The 27,328-nt window shown below is 44.7% G+C and overlaps 1 protein-coding gene across 1 annotated transcript in view; it reads right to left on the bottom strand.

Annotated features, from left to right (window-relative positions):
* IPO9 (importin 9) overlaps positions 1 to 27,328 on the bottom strand; it is a 904,513-nt gene that overhangs the window by 403,189 nt on the left and 473,996 nt on the right. The window contains exon 13 of the mRNA XM_069633697.1: positions 26,558 to 26,697. Within this exon, the coding sequence (XP_069489798.1) occupies positions 26,558 to 26,697 (140 nt within the window). The remainder of the gene's footprint in view (positions 1 to 26,557; positions 26,698 to 27,328) is intronic.

Below are 27,328 nucleotides of genomic sequence, written 5' to 3'. Positions count from 1 at the left end.
CAAATTCCGAATCTCGCCGAAACATGGTGGGCATCCTGCTGGATCTCCAGAGGCAAGATTCCAGTCCGAAAAGTCCTCACAAGTGCTGGACTGTGCAAATGACAAGAATCCGACCAGTGATATTCTGTGCTCCTGAAAAAGGAGTCAAATCCACAGAGCCACATCCAGCCGTGAGGAAAACCTTGCCTAGAGCCTTCCCCATGATCCCTGCTGCAAAAGTTCTTCCAGTGTCCAGTCTTCGGTCTTCTTAATCAAGGAATTCGAATACCAGGTTCACGGCTGCAGATCCTGAAGTGCTCCTGCTGCAAACTCCTTTGTGCTGAGGTACTGTGCTGGCTTGGGTATTTACTTACCTTAAGTCTCTTATGATTCCTGTGTAGTTTTGAGGTGTTTTCTGTGATTGGGAGTCCACTCGTCCAGTGCAACCAGGACCCTGCTGGAATCCTCCAAGAGTCTCTTCTCTGAAGCTCCTGGACCCTCACCTAGCTCTCAAGTAAAGTACTTACTTGTTCTAAGTCTTCCTTAGGAACTCTGACTTTTGCTACTTAAGAACCTGACCTGCCTGTTGGACACTAGATCCTAGTGACCCCCTTCTGTCACTGAGAACCCTCATGCTCCAAGAATAAGGGAAAGACTTCTAAGGATTTGGCCTTTTGCCTAGAAAAGAAAGTAAGTGTTTATAAAAGTTACTTACTTAAATAGAGAGGTCCCGCATCAGGAAAAAATGGCAGACGAAAGACATCCGAAAGGCCCATGGAAGTGGCTAATGACAAACTGGTTGAAAAAGGATGGTAAATCGCAACGACCAGGGTTAGCTTGCCTCAGCGACTCCAGCGACAATTTCCGCGATAAAAGCAGCGAGCAACCCCTAAAGGAATCCTATATTTTGGGCTCATGGAACACAAGAGGCCATATGCACCTCACGATACCCGGAGATGTCGATCTGGGTTCTTACGACATCCTGTGCCTACAAGAAACCTGGCTCGTCTACCAACCAGTTCTCGATGGGTTCTCGGTGCTGATCTCCCCCGCAGTCAAAGGCCTTTTAGGTAGACCGTCATCGGGTCTTCTAACTGCCATAAAAACAGGTACGGGACTAAGCGAACCAAAAAAGTGGAAACAGTGCTACGAAATGCTAGTCATCTTGACCTCGCAAATCCAGGGAAAGGCCGAGAGGGAAAATGGCTTTCAGAAGACAGTGGCCATAATAAACTGTTACTGGAATCCCCTGAGAATGTCAACCAAAACTCTCTGCGATAACATCTCTGAAACGATAGACCAGCTCTACGCAGAATTCGACAGAATCAAGCTCATCATATGCGGAGATCTGAACGCTAAATGTACCGAGGCTTTGGGTGACAAACAATGCTCTGCCGCGCAGCGGGGATGTCTCGATTCAACCGTTGAAAGAGGTAAAGCCTGGAATGAAGCTATCAGCCAAAGAAATGTGCAAAATGTTGCCTCTTTGTTCCCCAATCAAACGAACAGTCTGACATGGGAACGCAACGGATCCAAAGCAACGTTGGATTACATCTTGACCACAATCTACTCCGGTGTACCTGGCGTACTACAATCATGAGATCGAAAACGTATGACTGGACGATCGAGACAAACCTGCAACAGACCCGCCTTCGTCTAACGGAACAAGACATTGGGAAAATCAATCAGTTCTGGGAGAAGAGAGTCAACGATCATGCCTGGAATGACAGGAAAGAAAGACTGAACTACTTACCCTTACTTCTTTCCTTCCAGGTGAAAGGCTCAAAGAAACTGAAAAATCACCTAGACAACAAACATACGTATGACAAAGCCTTAGTGGAAAAAAGAAAAGTCGGCCGTCGACTTCTAATAGCAGCAAAGAAATCTAACGCCGAGTGCGATTGGAAGATCTGGCGCATGGAAATCAAAAGCTATAATAACTGGCGTAAACAACACAGCAATACAATATCAAAACGATGCCGAAGCAATGATGCAGAAATTACAAACCAAAAAAATCGAGTGAATTCTGGAGGTTTATAAAAGAGATGGACACCCAGTCCGCCTCTATGTCTAACGCAGTAGCAGAAGAAAATTGGATCCAATACTTTACTGTGGAATTTGAAGGTCCGACCACTGACACACTAACGACACAGCAGAACTCTGAGACATCGTGGGTCGACTTGTCAAATATTGAAGACATAGAAGCATCGATACGGAAGTTGAAAACATCTAGAGCCGCGGGTCCGGATGGACTAACGAATATGGACTTAAAAATGTTTCCAGAAAAATGGGCGGAAATGATCAGCAAAATCTTCTCGGAATGTGGCAGAACGAACATGGTGCCGGAATCATGGCAAAAAGCGGTGATAGTCCTGATTTATAAAAAGGGTCCGAGACAAGAACCGGCGAGTTATAGACCTATCGCCCTCGTGGACATTCTAGGCAAACTTTACGCTACTCGCCTACTTGTTCATTTTCGAACATGGGAAAAAGACAGTAAGGCTAAAGATCGACTCCAAACAGGCTTTCAAAAAAATGGTTGCACCTCCATCAATCCCATGCTACTCAGCATCTTGAAAGCAAAAGTCAAAAAGGGAGCGCCCAAGGTATACCTAGCTTTCGTGGACCTCTCCAAGGCGTTTGACAAGATTGACAGACAAACTCTTTGGGCTAAGCTTCAAGGTTGGAACTATCCTGCAAGTATACTGGACCCCATAAAAGCCCTCTATTCGAATACTAAAATAAGAGTCAAACTAAACCAACAGGGTGCGCTCTCAGAGGAGATAAATGTGAACCGAGGAGTTAAGCAGGGGTGCCCTCTGGCACCGGCTCTGTTTACGGCATTCTTAGGCGATTACCAACTCTCCGAAGAAAAAATTCGATCTTTTCCCCCTAAAATCGGGAAAACAGATTCCTCTGCTGCTTTACGCAGACGATATTATCGTGATCGATCAGACGAAAGTGGGCCTTCAAAGAAAACTTTCTAATCTGGAGTCCTATATTGTGGAAAACAACCTTCAACTCAACAAAGTGAAGACTAAAGTTATGGTGTTTGAGAAAGTCCCCAGCAAAAAATACGAAGAATCTAAAGATCTACCTGGATAAGTCCAAAATTGAAATTCTAACTAGTTTCAAATACTTGGGGATACAAATGGACAGCTCCGGAGTAGAAAAGAGCCTCTTAAACCAACTATGGGAAAAGGTGAAAAAGGTTAACGACCCAAATAAGAGCAGTGGACCACAAATACGGAAAATTTTCCTTGATTCCGGCCATAACATTCTATAACGCAAAAGTGGTCCCAGCATTGACGTACGGAACGGAGGCGGCGTTATACCTCCGGCGGAATACTTGGAACAAACGTGAAGGCGACCTGTGGAAAGCGGCCTTAGATCTACCCAAATCCACTGCTATGCCGGCGATAAGGAGAGACTTGGCCCTCATACCATTAGTGTCAATGGTCGATCAAAGCGCTATGCGCTTGTACAGACGAATCATCATGTCAGACACGTTACCGATATACAACATCATTCGAGAAGAAATTGAATTAGGTAAATGTGAGGCCCTGAACAAATGGGTGAATGCCAGAAAGAATGACCTGGCTAAAATCGAATGTACGGAGGAAGACCTGAAAGAAAATCCGGACTGAATTAAAAAAAAAAAACTGAAAACATGGACTGGATTTTGACAGAGAAAGCGGTGGGGAATAAACTTTTAAAACATCTACCCCCGACTTTCAACAAGGGAAAAAAACCCTTGCAATACTGTGCAAAGTTCCCTAACAAGAAGCTGAGAAACTCTATTATGAGAGCCAGACTTAATCTCCTGCCTACGAGAGAGATTATAACAATCAGAGGAGATGGTGTTGAGAAGCGCTGTCAATTATGTAGAGACGATCTAGCCATCGAGACTTTGAAGCACCTGGTGATAGAGTGCCCCGCCACGACAGAAAGTAGAAAGCTATACCTCCCCTCATTGGCTGAAAACCTGTGGATTTTTCAAACAGATGAACTATGGAACAGACTAATCTCTGGTGAGAACACAAGATGGAGCCAAGCCCTGGCCAAACTGTTTATCTGATCAAACACGAGTTTGATCAGTCTACAGCCTGAGGGTGGCCCGGTCTTGGGTTCTGATCCAGCGGAAAGATGACCTAAAACCGCCATGTCAGCTGTTTCTCTCCTGTGACAGAGGCCTGGCCAGCCCCCCCTGGGGAGGTATTTGCTTGACCCTCCTTTTCCTGTCGCTACTAGCGGAACCTAGAAGGTTTTGACAAAACTTAGTGATAACTGAGTAAAGTTCAAATAAAAATAATAAAGTTACTTACTTGCAAAATAAGTTGGTAACTGTGTGAACAGTTCCAGAAGTTATTACTTACCTTAGAAATGTTCTGACATTCTGAAAAGTATATGTAACCTCTGTTTTCTTAGAAACTGTTAAGCCATTCTAACAGAAAGTAGATGTAAGGGTAGATTACTCAACTGTGATTTGGTTGTGCCTCTTCCCACAAGTAATGCTGTTGGTTTCACTTCACTATTCCTGTTAAGAAACACGTGAGTGTCCCAAACTGGGTCTTGCTTCCCCTGAATGTATAGCCATGAGCGATTCATAAAGAGTAATATTGGGTTTTGCTTTCCGAGGTCTGTTTTAGACAGACACAGTCTTAGGTTTACACGCGCCTTTAAGTGGCTGATAGCACCTGGAAAAAGTGACAGGATTTACTTAACTTGAGCAGAAATGTTAGGGAGAAATCTCAGAAATGTGCTAATTCCCTTCTACCTTAGACTCCAAGCCCTTTTTGCTGGACTTTAGGACTTGAGAGAATTAGACCTTTTTACCACTCATGTATTTTTCTGTGATTTGGACTCTTTCATTTGACTTTGGAGTCTGACAAATTCCATAGGCACCATCTTTACATTGCGACACATAGCACCTTCAGTGCAGTGGCACAGGGAAGTCTTAGATTTCCCAAAGGTTTAACCCCTTAAGTGCCAAGGACGAGCTATCTCGTCATTAGCATTACCTTTGCAGTGCCAATGAGGAGAAAAGTGCACAAAAGTGAAATCCAACCCCCGGGCTATGTGAGGAGTAGGCTCCTCCTCACGGCCCGGGGGATGAATTTAATTCAGTTTCACATCAGCACGCGCAATGCGTGCTGGTGTGAAACAAAGTTAATTTCACTTGCGACAGCCATATCCGGCTGTGTGCTGCATTTGTGACCCTCTTGCCCCTGAAGCTTGCTGCTGTGAAACTGGCATGATCCATCCATCAGGAGCGGAGAAATCGCCACTATCTCGTTTGGGACTCATCACTGTATCGCGGAACTGAAAGCCGCAGAGACATCCTTTTTGTCACATTTGAACCCGCAGCCGCAGTGGACTCAAGATCGTTGCCGCGGTTGGGCAACACGGTAACCGAGTTTACTCTGGTCCTGGCGCACTCGTCTCACTTCAAACCTGGGAATGCCAAGTGTATGAAATTCGGGGTGAGGGTGCCAGGGACACAGACCTAGCAGTATACCAAGTTTCGAGGGCCTCCTCGAAACGACGGCGGAGAAAGAGCATAGGTCCTGCGTAAGCTGGTCAGCCCATTGGTTGGCCCAGGGACACTTCCGAGAAGGCTTACTTGCAGGTTTTGTTGAAGGTGCCGAGAATAGTTGGTCCCACTATTCTAATGGGTCGAAGTGTCTTCGCCGACCTTCTAGGACGACCAGATGCAGAGGGGTCCCACGGAACGACAGCAGGCTCAGGGTGCCAAACCTTCCAGCGGTTCCTCGGCTCTGCTTCTTAATTTCAGGATGCTTGGATCCTATCCTTCATTCAGTGAGAACTCCAGAGATCGACATGGTATGGGTGTTTTCAGCCTCCTCTTATCCAAAGTTCCCTTCGAGCCAAAACGGAGAGGACCCAATGGGAGATCTTCTTACAAACACACATTCCATACGTGGACCAATCAAGGACCATGGTGGTCCCAGTCATCCACAGCACTCCAGACTCTCTGGCACCCAGTATGTGTATTGGGGACAGACACCCCAGTCACATCCTGGAGGCACACACACAAGGCATGCAGAAGCCCGCGAAAGCTTGGTGTTTCGCGGGAAACTGCATGTCCAAATAAGGACTGACCCGGGTTGACTCGACCTGGAAAAGGCAAAGGGGCAAGATGGCCAAAGGACAGGACAAAGAACCTTTTGGCATGGCCATTTTGGAGCCAGGCCACCTATTCGTGCCAAACGCGGTTAACACAGTTTAAATGGCAGGAAAGGGTTAAAATTGTATGAAAAGATAAGCTGCCACCAGCCATGTCCATGACACATCTGCACATCTCCCAAAACGCCCTACAAGAGTATCTAGGGTCTTTGTAATTGACTAGAAGCCCCAAGTGCACTGTACTGTAAGGTACATTGTGGACTTGTTACATGTTGCAGAAAAGTTGCAACATTGGAACAGGACTAAGGGAAACAGTCTCCCAGCACTGACTGTCTTAAGAGCATGTCAGTTTCCCCATAAAAAGTGAGCGAAAGCCCAGAGGAGTGCAGCTGAAGGCTGTGCTTCTCTGGCAAAGTCAGACTAAGGTGCTTTAAACAGCAGCAAAAAGTTTGGGGGTATACAACTGGAGGGAAAATTACATATAAAATGAAATCTTTCCTAACATCTTTTTGGAAATGCACGGGGGTTCACGGTTTTCCTTGGTGGCTGCAACACGCCAGGCCTAAATCTGTAGGTTGCCCACAAGAGCAAAATCCCTCAAAATCTTCACTGCCGAAAGACTTGGGGTTACCAGTTCCCTTTGCGCCCAGTTAGGTGCACCCACACATGTGAGGTACACCTATAGGAACGCGGGAAGGTAGTACATTTGTTGTGTTCGCTTGGTTTCCATAACTTTTTCATACATTTGCTGCTGCACTTTGTCACACAACCCTTTCATTTCCCAAATGTAACCTACATTTAGTTGCTGCTTTAGGCACCATGCACTTTTGTTACCTGCACAAGTCACCTACCCTTCAAAAGGTCTGCCTGTGCTCTTCCAAAAATGTATGCTTGCCATTCCTCACTACATTTGTTTTCCTTATTTACATAACAATGCTGTGTACCATGGCTCTGTCTTTGGCTTGTGGCATTGCTTGTTTTGTGAAACATTACAAAAAATGTGTGATTTCCTAACTGGAACAGTCAGGGCAATGTAGCGGAGCATTGCTTTTCCCAAAATTCACAGAATCCACTACCTTACCGGGCCAACCATGTCCACCACATACCTTTTTTCCTGTCATTTTCCCAATTTTACGCCAAACTATGGACATTTTCCCTACATAGTTGCTGCCTGGCCTGCGCAAATCACCCCTTCCTAAACCTGGAATTTTGTCTACTTTTCAGAAATGTATGCCTCTGTGTTACCATTCAGCTTTCCTACCCGCCTCTTCCATTCTGTCCACGTTATGTCCGATTGGAAAAAAGGGCAAAACCGCCTACCTCTCACAAAACGGATGGTAACCATATAAAAATGTTTTTTTGGTTTCCACTCACCGAGTTCTAGAAAGCCTGGAATATGGCGAATTCAGCACAGCAAACCATTTGTTAATAGCTCTTACAAGGAAAAAACCACAGGCTTCTTTGTACATCATTTTATTGGCATTTTCTGAAAAATAAACAAGATGTTCTCCCTTTTTGGTTATTTTCTCTCACCACATACAGCAAACTAGGATTCCTTGGTGGCGTTATGACCGTTAACATGTGGGGAGGAAAGGGGCCAAATTTGGTAGAGATATCTCATGTAGCAAAAAAGTTACAAGAGATTGAATGGCGACATTCCGAAATCACCAAAGTACGGGAGGCGGGGGAGCAACCCTTGGCAGTTAAGGGGTTAAATACATTCTCTTGCTGAAACTACCATTTCCAGGAGCAGTGAAGTGAAGCAAAATTGACTTTACTTACATTTGGTAACTTTCTAGAACCAGCACACACCATCTTACCATAGGGTGATGGAGGGGTTACTTCGTATCCCCCTTTGTCTAGTTTCTCATGTAATATTTTTATGTTACCCTTTCTTTCTACAATTAATGGCTGGTGACAGTGGTTTACTTTTTCCTACCAGTGTGTGTTTCTACTGCGGGCTGCGATTGCAGCTGCAGTAAAACACCCATGGGTGCCCATTTTGTCAAAATGGCCCAGGTCTTTTTTCACCATTTCTTGTTGGAAAGGTCCTTCTTGAGATTTACTCTGTGCGCCAAACCAGGTTTGGTCCCTTTGTTAGTTTTGTCTTTGGCAGGTTTCCCTGGTGAAGCCTGACTCTGGCTCCAGCGTGTTGGGCAGGGCAGGAACTGAGGGAGGGGTCCGAAACTCCCTGTGCTTAGTCTCCTTGGTTACAGGAATGCACCCAAGGTAGATTGGCTGAAGGGCCTCGGAGGACATCCACCCTTCTGTGCGATTGATAGCTAGGCTGTAAATGAATGGGAGAAAACTGCATTAAAGGGGAGGCTTTCTGCTTGGAGGGCAGAGTCGACCACTGGACGAAGGAATCCAAAGAAGAACTTGGAAGAGACACCTGCTGCAACACCTGGACCATTGGTTTGCCCGGTGAAGCCCTGCTGCAGTGCTGAAGCTCTGAATTCGTCTCGACTAGAGAAGAACTGCAAAGGACGACTTCTCCCCTTGGGTTGGTGGGACCAATCGACCCGAAGACGAGCTCATCTGGAAATCCTCTCTGAGCCGGCTGTACTTCCATTGCTGCTGCTGGAACCGATTGCAGGGTGAGGTACACCAGAAACAAGTGTCTTTAAGTCAGACCCAAGCTCCAGGAAGATCCTCGGGACTCCATGAAGCATGACTGACCAAGCCTGAGCCACCTCAACTGAGAGCTGCACCCCAGATGCAAGGGAGGTATCCGAGAACCGCAGTGGTGCCATTTGCGATAGTCGTGAGAAGCTGAAACCGCGAAGTGCCGCTGAAGTTTGCCCATTGCTGCTGCCGACTTTCAATTTGTAGGGCAGGAGTCCCCAGACGTCCTCCCTCTTGTCCCCACGACTGAGGCCCAGGAACAACAGGATCTGCAGACAGTAACAGAAGCCAGCTGGAACCAATTTCTTCTAACCAAAGATACTGTAAAACTAAGAAGACGTAACTCTCGTCGTGTAGCCTTGTTCGTTCTCAGTTCGTTCTCAGTTGAGACTTGTCTTGGTTGCATTTGCGAAGTTGCTAGCAGCTTTGCCCTCAACCTCCCAGCTTGTGGCCCTACAGGTATTTTATTTTTATACAAAAACTTAGAACACATTGTGCAATGCTTTTTACCTACCTGCAAGAAGTGCTTCCGCTCACCTAGACATTTTCTCTACTAACACTGGCTGCCCAGGCCCCCTGAAAGACTCTTACCTCTGACTTTGTGCTTTGCCTTTCCCCCAGGAAAGGGTTAATTTACTTTGCATTGGAGGGTTCAAAAAGTACTTGCCTGCTTAAGAATGTTAACCATCGTTTTTATTACCTCAACAACTTCTTTTGACACTAACCTCAGTATTGCTCTAAATGTACCAGTGATATATTAATGTCCACAGTGTCCTAGTTATTTAAGTCACATTAGGGTGTGGGAAGAATATGTGTGCCATCCCAAATGGGTATTTACTGATTTAAAGAAACAGTGTTGATTTTGAAGTATATTTTTGTGTTACTTATATATTGCTCCCTTCTAATAAAGGCTTATTCAACTGACTGTTAAATTAATAATTGTTTAATCAAGAAACCTTGAGTGTAAGTGTTTATTTGAATACTTGTCACTGTGAATCTCTGTGCAACAACCTTACTGCTCACACTGACCACTCTTGAGATAAGCCTGGCTGCTCAGTCACTCAACCCAACCTTTGGTATAGGCATGTACTACACAAGTTGGTAAACTTTAGGTTCCTCTCCCCTTCCAGCACTATCTGAAATGTTGTCAGGCCTAGTACGATAGTCGCATGTTTTGTTCCTCCCCTCCCTCTCTGCACCCCTCTCGCACCTTTTGTTTTTCTCTGGCTCTACCAGAAATGTCGTCAGGCCTAGTTCGGTAGTCGCCTGTCTGTTTCCATTTCCTTCCATCTCTCCCCCTCCCTTCCTTGTCCATGTCTTAGCTCTTGCACTAGCTGAAACGTCATCAGGCCGAGTACAATAGTTAATTTCACATCCTTACTTTTCATGGCCTGTACAAATTATTTTATTTTCCCTTGTTCCCTTCCCTTGCCTTTGATGCGCTTAGAAAGTGTATAGGCGCTACATAAATAAACAATCATATCAGAACTATTGCCAAGAGGACAAGGCTGGTGCAGTCACCCACAGGGTAGTGCATACAATCTTGCCAAACTGTTTATCATACAATAAGTTAGAGTTATTGCTTACCTTATTCTGAACTAAAAAGCAAAGCAACTGTAATTGAATACTGCACCCCAAGGTCCAACTCCCCTAGAATAACTTATCCCGAAACAGAGTTACTGGTGTTTTACTGTTCCTAGAATAAGTGTTCCACTATTCTGAAAAGTATATTGTCCAGTTGACTTACTATGTGATTTATTGGTGAGCGTCGCAGTACAACTGATGGGGTCTACTACCATTGTATAACTGAAAGTAATCTATATATAACTATTGGTTTTGACTACCCTAGAACTCCTAGGTGTTCCCAATAAGGTCATACGTTTTGGTCTGTGTACCGTCAAGCATAGTGTTGTGTTTTTCCATATTGTGTTTATATAATCTGTGATCATACTTATTCCCCACAAGATTTATCTGGGCCAACTTGTATTTAAATAAACCATTTATTTTTCCAATATATAGTGTTTGAAATTGTAATAAAAATGGTCCAAAGAAAAACATTGTACGGATTCTACAGCCCTCTCTCCCTCCTAAGATAAGCCTGGCTGCTCGGTCTACGCTACCCTGTACTCAGGTACAGCCTTATACTAAGAGTGGAGTCTTGTACTGCCTCAGTTGAATGGTTTTACTAAGCCCTTAGTTGGACTTCAGAAAAACTAGCCTAACAGCATGCACTGTTGGCTTTCACAGAACCATGCTGCATGAGACCCAGTCCAAACAAGAAGTCTCCTCTTCAGAAGGCAAACGTATGCCAGAGGCTGTCAAGAATGATTTCCAAAATCCACTCGGAGGGTTGATTTAGACAGGCCACCCTATTTGGGTGTACAGGGGACAACGAGATCTAGCCAAGCTCAATCCTGGTGAGGTAGCAGAGCAGCATGGCTTAGTTTCAGGAAGGCTGTCAGAGTAGTCTAGGGCTACAATGAGTCCACAAAGAACACCAATAGTTCAAGTTAGACAGGCAAGTACAAACATGTACACTGATTTGTATTAGGCTCAAATGCATGTAATTCAGTAAAGACACTTTAAAATAGCCACATAACAGTTTCCCTAACACTTAATTATTCCAACTCTAAGATGGTTTGGTGCCTTGTGCCCTAAAATTAGTTCCAAAGTTATACGATTGGACAATGCCAGAGGTTATGTTACAAAGTTCAAAAAGCTATGTAAAGTTCAGGTCATTAAACTCACTCCATTCCAGACACTAGGATAGGCTTAGCAAGAGATCCTTGACTAGCCCTCCACAAACCAAAGTCAGGAAAGGATGATTTACGGACAGGACGTTACGCCCATGTAACCCCTATGGAGAACATGGAGGAAATTTAAAATATGTTTACTTACCCTGCTGACTCTGAATTCGCTAGAGGCCACAGCTGAGTTTCTGGAATCCGTTGGAGAGACAGTCTTCTGTGCTTGGTCTTATCAAGGAATGCCCCAGGGTCGCCAGTACAGAGATCACTTTTGAATGCAGAATTTAGTTTTGGTCAGTCATAGTGCTTAGGAATCAGTTCCCCACACCTTCAAGCTGAACACGCAAACGAAGAAATGGATGAGTTATGCAGAGCGGGTGACCTCAAGACACCTTTAGGATGCATAGACTGATTGCAACGCTAGTCTCCACGATCAGGTCTTCCAGAGATGATCTGAGGAGCATGTCCTGCATGACCTTTGTTGATGCAAGAAGGCTGTAAATGAAAGGAGCAGGCATCTTGTTCTACAAGTTGAAACCCTCAAGATACAAGGATGCACTTGGGACGGCAATGGCTGCAGTGACTTAGCCCAAGAGAGCTTGACAGTTCACTAGTTGGTCCATGAAAGTGACTGAAGGCACAGATACTCAAACAGGGGTTAAGACTGGCTGTTCCCACCAGTCCAGGGGTCGAATCACTGATGAGGATCATCTTCAGTAGAGTTGCTGACTGAGATCATGGATAGCTACACGCACATCTTTCCAGCCTCAGACATTCAGGCACCCAGCCCACACATCCTGGTTCACACACAAACCGCCTCTTTGCGCAGGAAAGCAGCAGCTTTGCCTGGGAAAAGGCTTCCAATATATGGCAATACCAGACCAGAGAGGGCAGGAATGAGGCCAAATAATATGCCTAAAGCACAAGCACAAACCATGTGGCACAGCCATCTTAGGGTGTTAGGCACATATAGTAGCCATTCGCAGTAAATGCAAAAGTGAACGAGTAAAAGTTTAAAGCACAATAGAAAATATCTGCTGTTCCCCTCCGATCCTAGGCACATTTTAACAGTAACCATAAATCTACTACAGAAAAAGTTAAGGATACAAAGCATAACTGCACTGCACTTTAGGGTGATGTGAGCAATTGTAATAATACAAGCAATTCACAAAGCGAGATAAGGCCTCATTAAAGGTGAGGCTGGAGGGATGGGGGTAAAAATGGCAGTAATGTAGCTGTAATTTCATTACCAACGCATTACTGCAATGCCGTACAACGCGTTTGGCGACTGAGTATTGACATCCAGCAAAAATCTGGCGGTGAATCAGTCACCCTTACTGGCAAAAATCTCAGGCATTACAATATGTGATAATTCTGCCGAAATGCCCCCACAGAGTCCTGTGGACTAAAAAAAATTGGGAATTACACAACCATGCCATGATTTGTAATCCCACTGTAAATCTACGAGACCAAGAGATGACATTTAGTTTGGCAGTAATTCTCCAGATTTACTGCCGAATTATCACCAAACTAGCAATGAGGATCATAGTCTCCCTGTAATAATAGTCTTATAGACTGATCATTCTTCCCATAAGAATTAGCAAAAAGACATGGGAGGTAAAGTATACGCTCTAATCGAAATTAAGATTGGATAAGCAGGAGCTAAAGCATTTCCCGGGTATGCAGCATTAACCAGACACCAGAAGCTACCACTGGGAAGCAAGGAGCTAGTGCATAGAGTTCTGCTAATCTAATTTCCACATAACATTCAAACATATAATTTGTCCATTACCTGCCATCCCTTATGCGTTAAATGTCATACAGATGTATGCTAAGGTGTATTTATAGATTGTCCCAAAAGCATAAAGTTACATTCACAAAGGTGTGTTTTAGGCATCCGTTGTGAGCCAGAGGAAGCGGTTAGTGTCAAGCTAACTAGGCCCTTCTAGGCTAGAAGCAGGCGCTAAATATCTCCTAGCTCCCCTCAATCTTGAACCCTGATAAGGCTTTACTTACCTCCAAAACATCAGGTCAGGAGTCAAAACAAAGCAAAAAGAAAGGGCATCAGCGACAAAAGCAGCAAAAAGAAAATATTTCCTAACAGAGGCTACAACTCTTCTAAGCTCTAGAAAGACGACATCATTGATGCAGGACTCTGATCATGTGGGCCTAAACTACTTGTCCGGGGACACTTTACAATCAAACCTCTTGGCGGCTCTCCAATCATAGCCAGCTCTGTTACAGCCATGACTTCTGTGCATGAACATATCCACAGAAAGGAATTTTGTATAGCCTAAAACATTACACCATACGATCCAATTACAGTGAACAAGGGAAGCGGGGGTTGCAAGGCTGACCCTGCTCCCTTGTTTGCTATAATGGGAATGGGGGTTGCGGGGATGTCCCCCGCTTTTGGCGGGCAAAACATTTTTTTAAACTCTGGCACCAGTTCCCATCCACGTAAGTGAAGGGAATTGGCGTCGCAGGGAGACAGGGGAGTCGGCGGCACTCAGTGCACCGCCAAAGGTTAAGTTGGGGGGCGGGTGAGGGGATGTGGGGAAAGTAATGTGTGATTATACTGCACCTTGCATTACAAATTTGAGATTTTCGAATTTGTGATTTTGCATTGCGATATAATCCCTCTCATCCGTGCATGAAGGCACCTGCTAGCCCATACTCCACCTAAACCAGCTCCATTCAGACGTTTACAGAGGCATGCGCAGTGAGGCCACCAAACATAACAGAGGGGCGCTATACTAAACCACTTGTATGGTTCTATGAGTTTTCACTGCAGAAGTAGCTCTGGTATTTTACTGAGTTCTTTACTGCAAAATGCAGGTGAGGGTACAGACCCCCAAATCCTCCCCCAACATCTACCCATCCCATATAGCTTGACCAAAGCACCACCCTCCTATGTTTTGCAGCAAAATGTGTGGTGAGAAAATGAATTTTCGCAAATAAAAAGGCTGGATACCCACTTGCATTGCAATACCTACTGCACAGTAAATGGTAATTGTTAGGGAGATTTTTCTACAAACCTCTTATGAGGTCCGTACAAACATCTCACCAAGAGGTTGTGGGAGTGCAAACAACCTAAAAGTTCCCCCCCAAATCACTAGAGTCGATAGCTGTGGCAGATAAGTCAGGCTTAACTCAAGGAGGGCGAAGTAGGCCATCAGAGTTGCAATTAATCCATACAATTACCCCCAAAAAATGCCACACTGGTATACTGAAAAATATATATGTGCAACTAAATAAAAGTTATATTTATCGATTTAAATAAGAACTTAAACAGAGCTTACATATAGCAAAAACACAGCATCTCTAAAAACCGTTAATTGCTAAAAAAAAAAAAAAAAAAAAAAAAAAAAAAAGACACTTCTCGGCCCTATACTAAAACACAAGCTCTTAAGACCGTTTTTCTGAAGCCCTACTTTTAGGCAAGATTGCATGCAGTACCCTTTGAGTGCACTACAACAACCCTGACTTCCTGGCAATAGGAACCCAACCTTTGGTACAAGTCTGTAGTACACAGGTTGGTAGCTTGTTAGGCAGCCAGGCTTATCTCAAGAGGGGTCAATGTGCGCTGTAGGTGAGTTGCACAGATTCACAATGACAAGTAATCAAATAAACTCTTACACACAAGGTTTCTTGAAAAAACATTTATTAATGTATTTAACAGTCAGAGTAAGCCTTCTTCAGAAGGCTGTAATATAAAAGCAACACACAAATACACTTCAAAACTGTACTCTGAGTTTCTAAATCAGTAAACACCCTTTTGGGATGGCCCACAGACACAACCTACACCCTCAGGTGACTTCAATAGCTAGGGTGCTGGGGACATTCATATCTTACTGTTTGCATTTAGAATAATGTTAGAAGTTGGTAAAAGAAAAAAAGGTTATTAGAACAACAAGAGACCACAAATATTCTTAAGCAGGCAAATACTTTGGATCCCCTAAGCAGAGTCATTCAGTATAATAGGCGAGGCAAAAGTCAATGGCCAAATGTCTATATAGGATGATGCACTTCTAGTAGGTAAGTAGAAAAATCTTTGCACAACGTTTTAGAAGTGTTTGAAGAAAAGAAGAATCAAATGTAGGGTCACAAGCTGTTTAGACACGAGTTGTAGAAGATGCAAGCAACTCTACAATGAGAGGTAAGTTCTCTCAGACTTTACAGTACCTTTTTATTGAATAAAAAGTGCAGCAGATGACTTCTGTTCCTGTGCAGCTCTGCTGATCTCACGGTTACTGGGCCTCAGTCATGGGGACAAGAGGGAGAACTTCTGGGGACTACTGCTCTGCAATGGGACAGTCACCGCTCGCAACCACCAATCTTTCAAACAAGTGGCACTTCGATGTTTCAGCTCCTCTGGACTACCGCAAATCGCTATACCGCGGTTTCTGGCTGTCGAGATGGACTTTTCTTGCTTCTGGGGTCCTGCACTCTGTTGAGGGGGATCAGGCTCGGTCAGTCCTGCTTCCTGGGAGTCCGGAGGATCTTCTTGGAGCTCTTGGCCAACTTAAAAGCAACGCATACAATCTGGTGTTCCTCTCACTGGCGTTTTGGTTTCCAGCAGCAACTCCGTGGAAATGCAACCAACTTCGAGAGAATGTCCAGGTGGCTTACTTTGGAGTTGATTAGTCCCACCAACTCCAGGGGAGAAGTCCTTGCAGGGGCATCTCAGTCGATACGAATTTGGAGTTTTGGCACAGCAGCAGGGCTTCACCGGGCAAACCAACGGTCCAGGAGTTGCAGCAGGTGTCCTCAAGTTCTTCTTTGGTTCCTTCGTCCAGTGGTCGACTCTGCCTTCCAAGCCAAAAGCCTTACCTTTTATTCAGTTATCTCCCATTCATTCCAGCCTAGCTGTCAGTCACCCAGCAGGGTGGCTGTCCTTGCCGGAAGGTCAGCCAGCCAATCACCACAGAGTGCATTTGGTTTTCCTATGAGACTAAGCAAAGGGAGTTTCGGGCGCCTCCCTCACTTCCTGGCCACCCCAGACACCCTGGAGCCATAGGTAGGCTTCACTCTTGAATTCCAACAAAGGCAAAGCGAACAATGGGACCAAACCAGGTTTGGCGTGCATAGTAAATCTCAAGAAGGACCACAGAAATGGCGAGTAAAGACGACCAGGGCCATTTTGACAAAATGCAGCCCGCTGTAAATGCACACCAGAGTAGTTAAAATGAAACCACTGCCACCAGCCATTCAGTGAGAAAAGGGTAACATAAAAATGTTACATGAGAAGCTAGGCAAAGGGGATACTAGGTAACCCTTCCAGCACTCTATTGTAAGATAGTGTGTGCTAGGTCTAGAAAGTTACACATGTAAGTAAAGTAAATTTCACTTTACTGCTCTTGGAAACAGTAGTTTAACCAAGAGAAGTTATTTAAACCTTTGGGAAATCTAAGACTTCCCTGTGCCACTGCCCTCAAGGTGCTGTGTGACACAATGTAAAAGATGATGCCTACAGAGTTTGTCAGACTCCACAACCAAAAGAAACAGTTCAACATCACATTAATATACATGAGTGGGAAAAAGGGTCTCAACTCTCTGCAGGTTAAAATAAATCCTCAAAATCCAACAAGGTTGGAGGGAATAGGCACATTTCTGAGAATTCTCCCCATCAGTGGCGGTGCCCTTGGACGCCAAGAAAGCCTTTGACTCGGTCTCCTGGCAATTTCTGTTCTGTGTTGCGCCGCATGGGTCTGGGTGAGCTCTTCATCCAATGTGTTCGGCTTTTGTACACCTCGCCGGTGGCCAGGGTCTGAACTGGGTCCATGCTGTCCCCTGTGTTTCTGCTGTAGCGAGGTACGAGTCAGGGCTGGCCACTATCCCTGTTATTGTTTGCCCTTACCATAGAACCACTGGCCTGCATTATGCATCTCCGGCATATCCACCGTGGCCTGTGGATGACGGGTCCCACATACATTATCTCATTATACGCAGATGACTCATCACTATACATTAGGGACCCTGCTACAAATCTCTGCATATTTGCAATGTTCTCTGCATACCACATCAACGAGGCCAAGTCCGAACTATTCCCCTTAAATGATGCCACCGCCACCCAAATCCAGCCAGTCTGGAGGGATGCCGCTAGGCACAGGACAAGTTGAAGTATTTGGGCATAGTGGTCACACGACAACACCAATTGTTATTGCAAGCGAATCACGGTAGCTACATGCACAACCTTAAAGATGAACTGAATTTGTGGGCTCGACTTCCAATCTCGCTGTATGGTAGATTGTCCCTTCTTATGATGGGAAAAGTCCTGACACTACTGTATTACTTCAAAGTCCCGTTAGGGCCTAGGTGCAGATTTTTTGACAAATTGAGATCTCTGTTGGTGGGCTTCACGTGGGGCAGGTATACACCACAGATGAAGTGGGAAGACATGACCATACCATATGACCAGGGAGGGCTCCAAGCACCGTACTTCGAGTTATTATGAGGTAACAAAGACCACTGGTACACACCACATACTCATTACTACAAAACGGTCCTGGATAAATACAGAGCATCCCTCTCAGACTTGCGCTCAATTGTTCTGGGTAATCGACACAGACACATGCACTTTCGACCCGGTCTGTATGACAGTCAATGCCTGGACCAGTATTTTTAAGAGATTAAACATTGCGGCAACCTATGTATTTGGTTGTTATAATGTTAAGCGCTTTGGATGAAAGCGCTATATAAACAAATAAATGCAAATATAAAATTACCCCTTTGGAATTGTCCAGGCCTCCCCCCAACATACGACAGAGCTATGCAGAATATGTGGGAACCAGGCGGCATCATGACATTACACAATCTTTTTCCAGGGGGTTCTTTTGTCACACTCACAGATTTCTCTCAGATATTGGGCACCAGCCCCATCAAAACACTACAGTATTACAGAATTAGAGCAGCAATAAGAGGGCACTGGCCTTCGTTCCCGACTGAACCCGAAGAGTGCGAGGTATTGAGCATAGTGGTATCGGGTGGGAGCCCCAAGGGCTTGGTATCCAGGTTGTACAAAAAATGTTACCGTACTTGGCCTCGTCTTGGGCCCCCACGAATGGTGTGCCCTCAAAGGACTTAAAAGCGCACTCTTCAGACCAGTCGGTCCAGGGTGAAGCATGCCCCTGCTTGCCACACGGGGTAGAGGCCTTGGCATTGAGCCACGCCGCCAACCTACTGTGTCGATCCTGGACGGTGCGCTTGGATTTCACAATCCGCTTCACTGTATTCCGGATGGAGACAGAGGCACTGGGAGTGTTTGTCCTCCACAAACATTCCTCAATCTGCAACTGGAGCAGAGCTTGATGAGGCACCCTCCCCACCGCCATGGTCCGGCATGCGGTGTAGGCCTGAAGGCCTTCTGGAATATTTGATGAAAAACTCGATTCTTGCCCTTGAGGGGCGTTGAAAGACGCAGACAAACTGATCCCCCGCTTGCCGGTCAAAGGAAAGAAATCGCACACAGGCTCCATTTGACAAAAATAGAAACTATTGAAAACACGTGAAAATATAGAAAAGCTTTTGGCGCAAAACACGAGGACTCAACACTTGAACATGCAGTAAAAATCAGAAGATGGCTGCCAGGGAGGGACTTGGGGAGAGGGCAGTCATTGGCTGGGGGCAATATGGCCCAGAGCTCAGTGATTGGTGTTTAGGAGAAAGACAGTTTCTAAGTGAAAGTGAAACTTTTTTTTAGGATTACCTGCCTGACGTGGAATATTCATGAGCATTGTGAATCCATGCCATACCCAATGCTGGAGAAGATTACTCCACCATCGTAGTAGGGTGAACCACCAGCTAGAAGCACTCAAAGTGTAGAATCAAAAACAAGTTGACATACAGGGGTGAAACAGCAGGGGTGATGCAAGATGGTGCAAACAAAGAACCAAAGAGCAGAGGTGGGCTAGTGGTGTCCCATCACCCATGAAGACAAAAGTAGGTTTCCTACCTCAAGGCACTGCAGCCGGGAGGACAAGACAGGAAGAGAGGCAACTGCAATTAGTGGTTAACTGGCTAGCAGATGACCCTACCGCAAACAAAGTTAATGCAACCAGCCATGCCGCGCTTAAAAGAAATCGTGTCGAGCAAACTGCCCTGAAACCGCCAACTCTCACACTTGGTGTCGCTGGGTATTAAAGTATGGGATAGAGTGCACACATTGATAGCATTTTGGCTCCCTGTCTCGGTACAGATCCCTTTAGTGTCAGTAGTCCCAGCGGGCTCCCAAGCGTATCTAAGAACACGCACAATTTGGGAAGGATACGGGGTAGCCGCAATAGGAGACTTACTCCGTAACACTTCCCTTGTACCGCAAGGTCAATACTTGTTATATTGCAACATCAGGGAAGAGATCACACGTAGACGGCCCACCTATGGTGAAGTGCTTGGAAAACGCTCAGTAATTGACATTCTGCATGACAATTTCGGAAGGGGGACACGCAATCTCTAGGATATACGACAGGAGGCCCCCCCACCAACCTGGTAGCCAAGCTTAACTAGGAGGATGAAATTGGCGCCCCAATTTTAGATGCACACAGGGCTGAGATCCGGAAATACCATAAAATAGTGTCCCAGAATGCACGGCTACAATTGATCCAACTATTAGAACGCACAGAGCATAACATGACCCCATTCAGAATCTCAAGTTCCCAGGCTCCGCCACGCAACGTTGCCCCCGATGTGCTGCTACAGAATATGGAATGCTGCACATGTTTTGGGCATGCCCCAACATATAAGATATTAGGAAGGAGTAGAAATGAGAATGAATAATAGAGGGCTCCAGATGAACGTGAGGTCCCCAGCTGCTTGTCTGTTAGGATAATTTCTGCGCCCTGAATCCACACGACACATATAGAATGGAAGAATACATACTGGCCAAACGCAGAATTGCCATGGCATGGAAATCCCCAAGGGATCGCAGCATAGAAGACTGGTGGCGGGACCTGAAAAAGTGGACCCTAGCCAAAATATCGGCTTGGAGGTGGGCAATACTACTAAGTCGGTCGGACACCAGCGAAGATATCTCAGCTTGGAACACCCTGACAGACACATCATTTGCACCTGGGGAAACAGAATTGGATAGGGAGGATACACCCCAGTAATCATGGCAGCAGTCAGCAGAGACTCACGATTGGTGCTAGTAATTCAGGCAATGTGGGCGGGCCGGGGGGGTTGATTGCGGGAGGGTAGGTTTGGGTGGGCATTGCAGATTGGGTTAGCTAGGTTTTATTGTAACAATGTGTGACGCGATTAAATTCGAAAGTATTCCAACGTTGTATATGCTTGTTAAAACGAATACAACTTTTTTTTTAAACTCACTAGGGATATATGTCCCAAGCAATTTTTAAGTTTTGAATATCATCAGGATCTCAACTTGTTGTATTTAAATGTGTACATCAAACCTGTCAAAATGTAACACGCACAAGTAGTGCTAATTGTGTTAATTTTTGTTGCTCTCTGTAATAAAATGTTATTTCTCTTTATGATTCACAATTTGTTTAACTATTCCATCCCACTACATCCTTTATGATTAAAACATCGTACAATGTTAAAAATAAATGTACAAAAACACTATAAAATAAAAATATGGGTAAGTACACAAGGCAACAGTGTCAAGTTCTCAACTAGATCTATCTTTCCACTCTTGTGCTGGCCAAAGCCTGCCCTCTAATTACACAACACTGGCAAATGTTTTGGCAACCAGGCAGACTATAAAAAACACCAAACACTGGGGTCCACCCACACACTGTATTGGCCTGTCTAGTGCAATGGGCCAGCCTAAACCAGTCTGAACCACAATAGGCGGTGTAGGACTGGGCTTCGATTTAAGACATGTTTGCACAACAGTCCTTCTAGGCCTACTTTGTGGTTCCCCAAACAAAGGAACGGCCCAAAACAAAGTCAGAGGGCGAGTATATCACAGTAAATGTTTTGGGGAGAAAGTGGTTGGCAGCTGTAGTTTAGTTTTGGCTTCACCAAGGGTGCAAGCACATTTACTGCATTGGCAGCCAACTGTACTTATAGGGTAGCCATTGGAGTACTAGAGTATGATTTTTTTTTTGTTTTATTATTTTTTATTTTAAGTACTACCACTCATCCATTGTGTTCCTTGGGCTTCCTTTGTTCAGGGGAATCTCAGGGCAAGTCCCAAAACAGCCATTGTGCACATGCGAACTAGCAAACCCCCAAGCAGACCATGTAGCCCACCCACCAGAAATTCCAGACTCAGAGCAAGACTCACGAGACTACATGAGTCTTTGACTAGATCCCTCCCTGTCACCAACAAAAGAACCATTACTCAACAAGCTAGCACTGCTAACAGCATAACTAAGACACTTAGTCAATGTGGCTAATACCCTCACTGAATTAGGATTAACCCAAAAAAAGCCACGGGGAGCCACTGGAGGGATTTCAGTGCCGGAGAGATGCAGTCCCTGGGTTTGAGGCCATGAATAAGTCTTGCTGTTCTGTTCTAGATAAGTTGGAGGGGCCAGAGAGTAGAGGTAGGAAGATTGAGAAAGACTGTTACAGTAGTCCAGTCTGGAGAGAACCAGGGCTCTGTAGACAGTGAGCCTCTGGGGGAAGGTGGGAAAGGCAGAATACCTCTGAGGAGGTGCAGCAGTGGGGCTTTTTGGACATGTCCCACATGAGAGACGAGAAGGATAGAGTAGAGTTGAACGACCCCCAGATTTTTTGCCTCACTAGTGGGCGAGGGTGCAGGACCATGGGTGGTCGGCTAGAGTGAAAGTGGGAAAACGGGAGCAGGGGTCACAATGAGGACGATCTCTGTCTTATAGCATTAAGGCAGAGATCATTAGCAGCACACCCGGACTGGATTGCAGACAGTCCAGGATGAGTGAGGAGGAGGAGGAGGAGGAGGAGGAAGAGGCCGAGGGTAATCTTAAGGAGAGCCGTTTCATCCGGTTAACACTAAAAGTTCGAGGTGAAGGCAGAGATCATGTGGGTCAAAGGGGCCATGTAGATATTGAAAAACCAGGGGGATAGATTAGATCCCTGGGGAACAACACAAGTAGCAAGAGTGATGGCAGGGAGAAAGGAACAGAGTTCTACTTGGGAAGGACTGTCAGAGAAAGGATGCGAGCCAAGCTATGGCCTGATCAGTGATGTCCAGGGTCTCACGGAGACGAGAGATCAGGATGTTGTGGTTTACCGTATCGAAAGCAGAGGAGAGGTCGAGAAGAATGAGTCAAGGTTTGAGAGCAGGTCTTCACAGGTGTTCAGAAGAGCAATTTCCGTGCCTCTGGATGCTCTAAAGCCAGATTGATGGTCATGGGGACAACCAACACCTCGACATGTAGGATTGGAGGGCTATATCCGGTAAGTGGGGTAGTGTCAAAGACCTAGACAGAGTGCAACATTGCATTTACACAGTCATGATCCGTAACCAAATTGCCACACAAACAATGAACACAGTACTACTGCCCCTCTGGCACATAAGAATGTGGATGATCCAATCGCACACTACACAGTAAATATAAAAAGCTAGATGGGTGCAGATGATGTGATAACCCCAGGGAAGGGCAGAAGAGACCCCAAGTGAGAAAAAGGTTAATGGACAAACCAGAAGCCCCAGAGAAATAGGCAGCCGAGCAGGAGCAGCCCCAATACTATTTTATGGGAAATGCAGTAGTGACACAAACATTTCGTACCCGTACCAGAGGAACCCCAGCAGTGAAGTATTTTGAATAATCACATGCCCCAGAACCCAGAGTTCCATTGGTGGTTGCAATGAAAATGGCTCCAACAGCGAGAAACAAAATTGTAAGGAAAGGGCTTCTTTCCTTAAGTGCTGTTAGCATGATTCTGTACCCAGGGGCTTGCACCCTGAGCCAGGGACAATCAAGACGACCAAGGAATGGAACAACGGCTCTTCTTACAACTTCGACCTGCAAGCCTGAAGTGAAAACATGTTAAGGAAGATATGGGACCCTGCAAAAACTGCTCCTGGTGACTGGTCGAAAGATGAAGGCAGCACAGCAGCAAATGATCCCAGGATGGAGCTAAAGCCCGGAAGCTCCCTCAGATGTCCCAAGCTGAAGATGTAGCGGGAGGTGGAAACCTCAAACCCTGTTTAGATGGCAGCAGCAACCCAGACCAAGCGGATGATCCTGTTGGTAAACAGCCCAGACAACAGTTTGTGTTCAGGACTCGGCCCAGCAGATGTGGGAAAGACAGCAGGAGACTTCAAAAGTCTGAACTGGACCTTCACTGGCAAAAAACAAAAAACAGGATATGCCCAAGCCAATGAACCCAGCAAGTATGGCCAAGCAATGGGGATTTAAATAAAAACTGGAGGAAAACATCTTCCCGCAGGTCAGCAGACGTGCGTCCTCCAAGTAGTGCAAGAAAAAGAAAAGATCAGACAAAGTCTAAATACTGTTGCAAAAAAAGTGCTTGCCAAAGGCCATCCCACAAATCAGTAGAGGGGGTTGGGGCAAAGGGTGAAACGACCAACTATTCCAGTTGGTCAGTAGGACTGCAACTTAGCCAAAACCACCCCCCACAAGTGAGAGTGAGAGTTCAGGGGATCTCGAATGGCCAGAACCAGTCTAAACCAATATGGACGCTACAATTGTGTTATCAAACAATCCAGTGGTCAGAATGAACATTTTAATGCCACCAAATGATTGCCCTGAACAAAGTGAGCCCTAAAATACTCAAATGGTAGTATTTTTTAAAAAATTCAGTTAAACCAACGGCTAACAAAAAGGCAAATTGGCATACCAATCAGGTAAAATGAAGACAAAACTAAAGAACAGCTGCCCCCAACCTACTCTCTAAAACCTATGTAGGGTGATAGAATCACACAACTGGTCACCATATATCTTAAGATAATAGTAATGGCAAAAGGGCTTCAGAAGAACTCGATTTGGCCATCAAAAAGAAGTCTGTGATCCAAGAAAAATAACACTATCTCAACAAGGCCATTCATCGGCACCTATCAACGCAAAGAATGGTCTTAAATAAGGTTGCCCTCTTGCTGCAACACTTTTTAAGATCTACACCACAGATCTACCTGATTCTCCTCGCTTTTTTGGGGCCAATCCACCTAAATTGAACCACCATCTAATTCATCACCTAATGTATGCAGATGATATTGTCATTGTGGACAAAACTGAGATAGGGCTCCAAAGAAGCTTAGGGGAGCTTGCAAAATACATGAGCGAAAACAAATTAGAGATAAATGTTGATAAAACAAAAAATTTGGAATTGACGCAAAGCAAGTAAAAAAAAAAAACACTTCCAATTCTACATGAATGACAAAAAATTGAGCAAAGAGTCATCAATAAAATATCTGGGTCTCCTAGTGAACCAATCGCAAGTAGAAATACCCTGGACAAATCATTTAAGAGCTAAAACTTTGTCATTGGCAAGACAAGGCTTATTCCTACATAGAAAATTTGGTCAATTTTCACTAAAACCGATTGTCATTTTCTATCGACAAAAAGTGACTCCCATTTTAACCTATGGCAGTGACACTGATAAACCTTGACCAATCTATTTGGGGTCGTCTGGAGGGTCTGTTCTGGCGGAAAATACTGGCTCTACCAAAATCCTTTCCAATCATCAGAATTAGACACGAGGTTGCTTTGCAATCCCTGCGCTCAATAGTTGAGTGGAAAGAAATTGAATTATACAGAAAGATAATTAATGAGGAAGACATCCCAGCATATCGAGTCTTTGAAGAAAGGAATATCACAGTGGCTAATCCTAGCAACATGGAAAAACTCACTGAGTCCCATAATGGCTATAAACACCATATCTCATGAGATGTTAATGAAGCGACCGTAATGCGCAAAAAAAAGTATAAAGCGAAATGATTGGATTCGTACTATGGCTGGAAAATCCCAATACCAGATGAATTTGTCATGTGAGATAGATATTCGTGCAATGAATGAACTGCAGTCTTACCTCAAACAATTTCCGGATAGGAAAATCGGGGACCAATTTTTAAGATTACGATTGAATCAATTACCCACACGAGAACTCATGGCAAAAAACAGACAAATTTCGAAAGCAGCAGCTTTCTGTAGATTTTGTGAGAATAAACTGACGGTGGAGAATCTACATCATATCATTATGATCTGGCCTGCGCTTACGGATAAGAAAAATTGCTTCAGAGAAATTATATCTACGAAGGGGCCTGAGCTAGATAGCAGTGATAGATGGAACCTCATCCTGTCAGGGAACAACAGGAGTCTGACAACAACCATCGTTCAATTTTGGAACCAGATCGTCTCCATACAAACTTTGGGGGCAGAGGGCAATCTGATCTTATAGCAGGAAGGTACATTGCATTAATGAAGAATGAAGATGAACAGATAAAGGGAAGAATTCACTTAACTAGATACTATGTAAATGAAGGAAAGAATATTTGTTCTTATGTATAAATGAAGTTTTTTTTTCTCTAAAAAAACAAAATCATTTTAATTTAAATACATGAGGGGGCATGAGGAGAAAAGTTGAGGGGCTCCAAAAAGTGGCCCAACAATCCCCAAAAATAAGAGTCTGTTGTAAAAGCAACAAATGTATGGTGGGTTACTGATGCAATATAATCAGCTGAATCTCTGGTGAAGCCAAAGCTAAATTACAGCAACCACTAGCGTGAACAAAACCACTGTAGTGTGATGAAATCACCCAAAGGCCAAAATGAGGAGCCATGTCATAGGAGCCATATGTGCTACCGTTTGCTGTGGCAGGGGGCTTTTACTGGCATAATCTGTTCACAAAAATAAGATCAGCCTGCCTAAAAAATACGAAGAGTAAAAATTAAAAAAGTGGTTCCATGAAAACAAAGTGCAGAATCCTAAAAAGTGGAAATGTGCCCCAACAAGAACATAGCTCAAATTCAAAATCTCATACCACTATATCTAATGTGCCATAATCAAAGATTGATGTTCAGAACCTTCAAAATGTGCCTTTCACTGACTGGCCATCGGGCTGGATAAGAGACAGATTATGCCATTTCAGTTCTTTAATGCGTATCACAAATGAAAAATAAGCAAAATGTTCTGTATCAGACTGGAACTTACCCGAGAGATTCAGGTCTGTAAGGATCACACCAGTTAGGAACCCATGCATATCGAACTGGATGCGGCCATTCTTCACATTGTCTGTAATAATAGACTTCACCGATCCCAAAGCAAGCATGCACGCTTCATGAATCTTCCACCTGCGACAGAAAGAAGAGAGTCTGCAAGTGTTGTATTTCCAAAGTCACTAACGCAAGGACACTAATGCTCCTTCACGAGCAGACAGGAACGGTGGGCATCCAATGTATAGACTTCTGGGTGCTGGAGTGGATATTCTGGCCCGGTCAGTTTACTACCCTCCCCTCCCCCCACTGACTGCAACCGTGGTGCCATCAGATTTGATGAAACAGGATGAACATCGCACACTTGTTTGGAATGCCAAGGAAATCTACATTAAAGGGGCAGTAAGGCAGGTCAAAGGGATAATTAAACAGCCTAATGATTTCCCTTTAACTAGTTGAGTTTAAGCACAACACAAGTAAACAAAAAAATGCCATGATAATGTTTGAGGGTGGAACCTGGCCTGGTCTACCAACCGATAGGGTATTCTTCTAAAACATGTATAATGTTGCAACTATTACGAGTCAGCAATCAGCATGTCGTGAAAAAATTGAGCTTTCAGCAGAGAAATTAAGTTAATTCCAATACAGGACTTCCATCTCTGCACATCCCTGTATTGCGCAAGTACGGGGCTGCTTTGCTCTCTCCCTTTCAATGTCTTGCATACCATTCCGATTGTCTTATTTTTTTCAGCATCCAACTTCCAACATA

Source organism: Ambystoma mexicanum, chromosome 13 (genome assembly GCF_040938575.1).
Source record: "Ambystoma mexicanum isolate Mex_15411 chromosome 13, UKY_AmexF1_1, whole genome shotgun sequence".
In the NCBI taxonomy this organism is placed as follows: domain Eukaryota; kingdom Metazoa; phylum Chordata; class Amphibia; order Caudata; family Ambystomatidae; genus Ambystoma; species Ambystoma mexicanum.
Note: the sequence above shows the minus strand (reverse complement) of the source record. Positions and strands in the feature narration are given on the sequence as shown.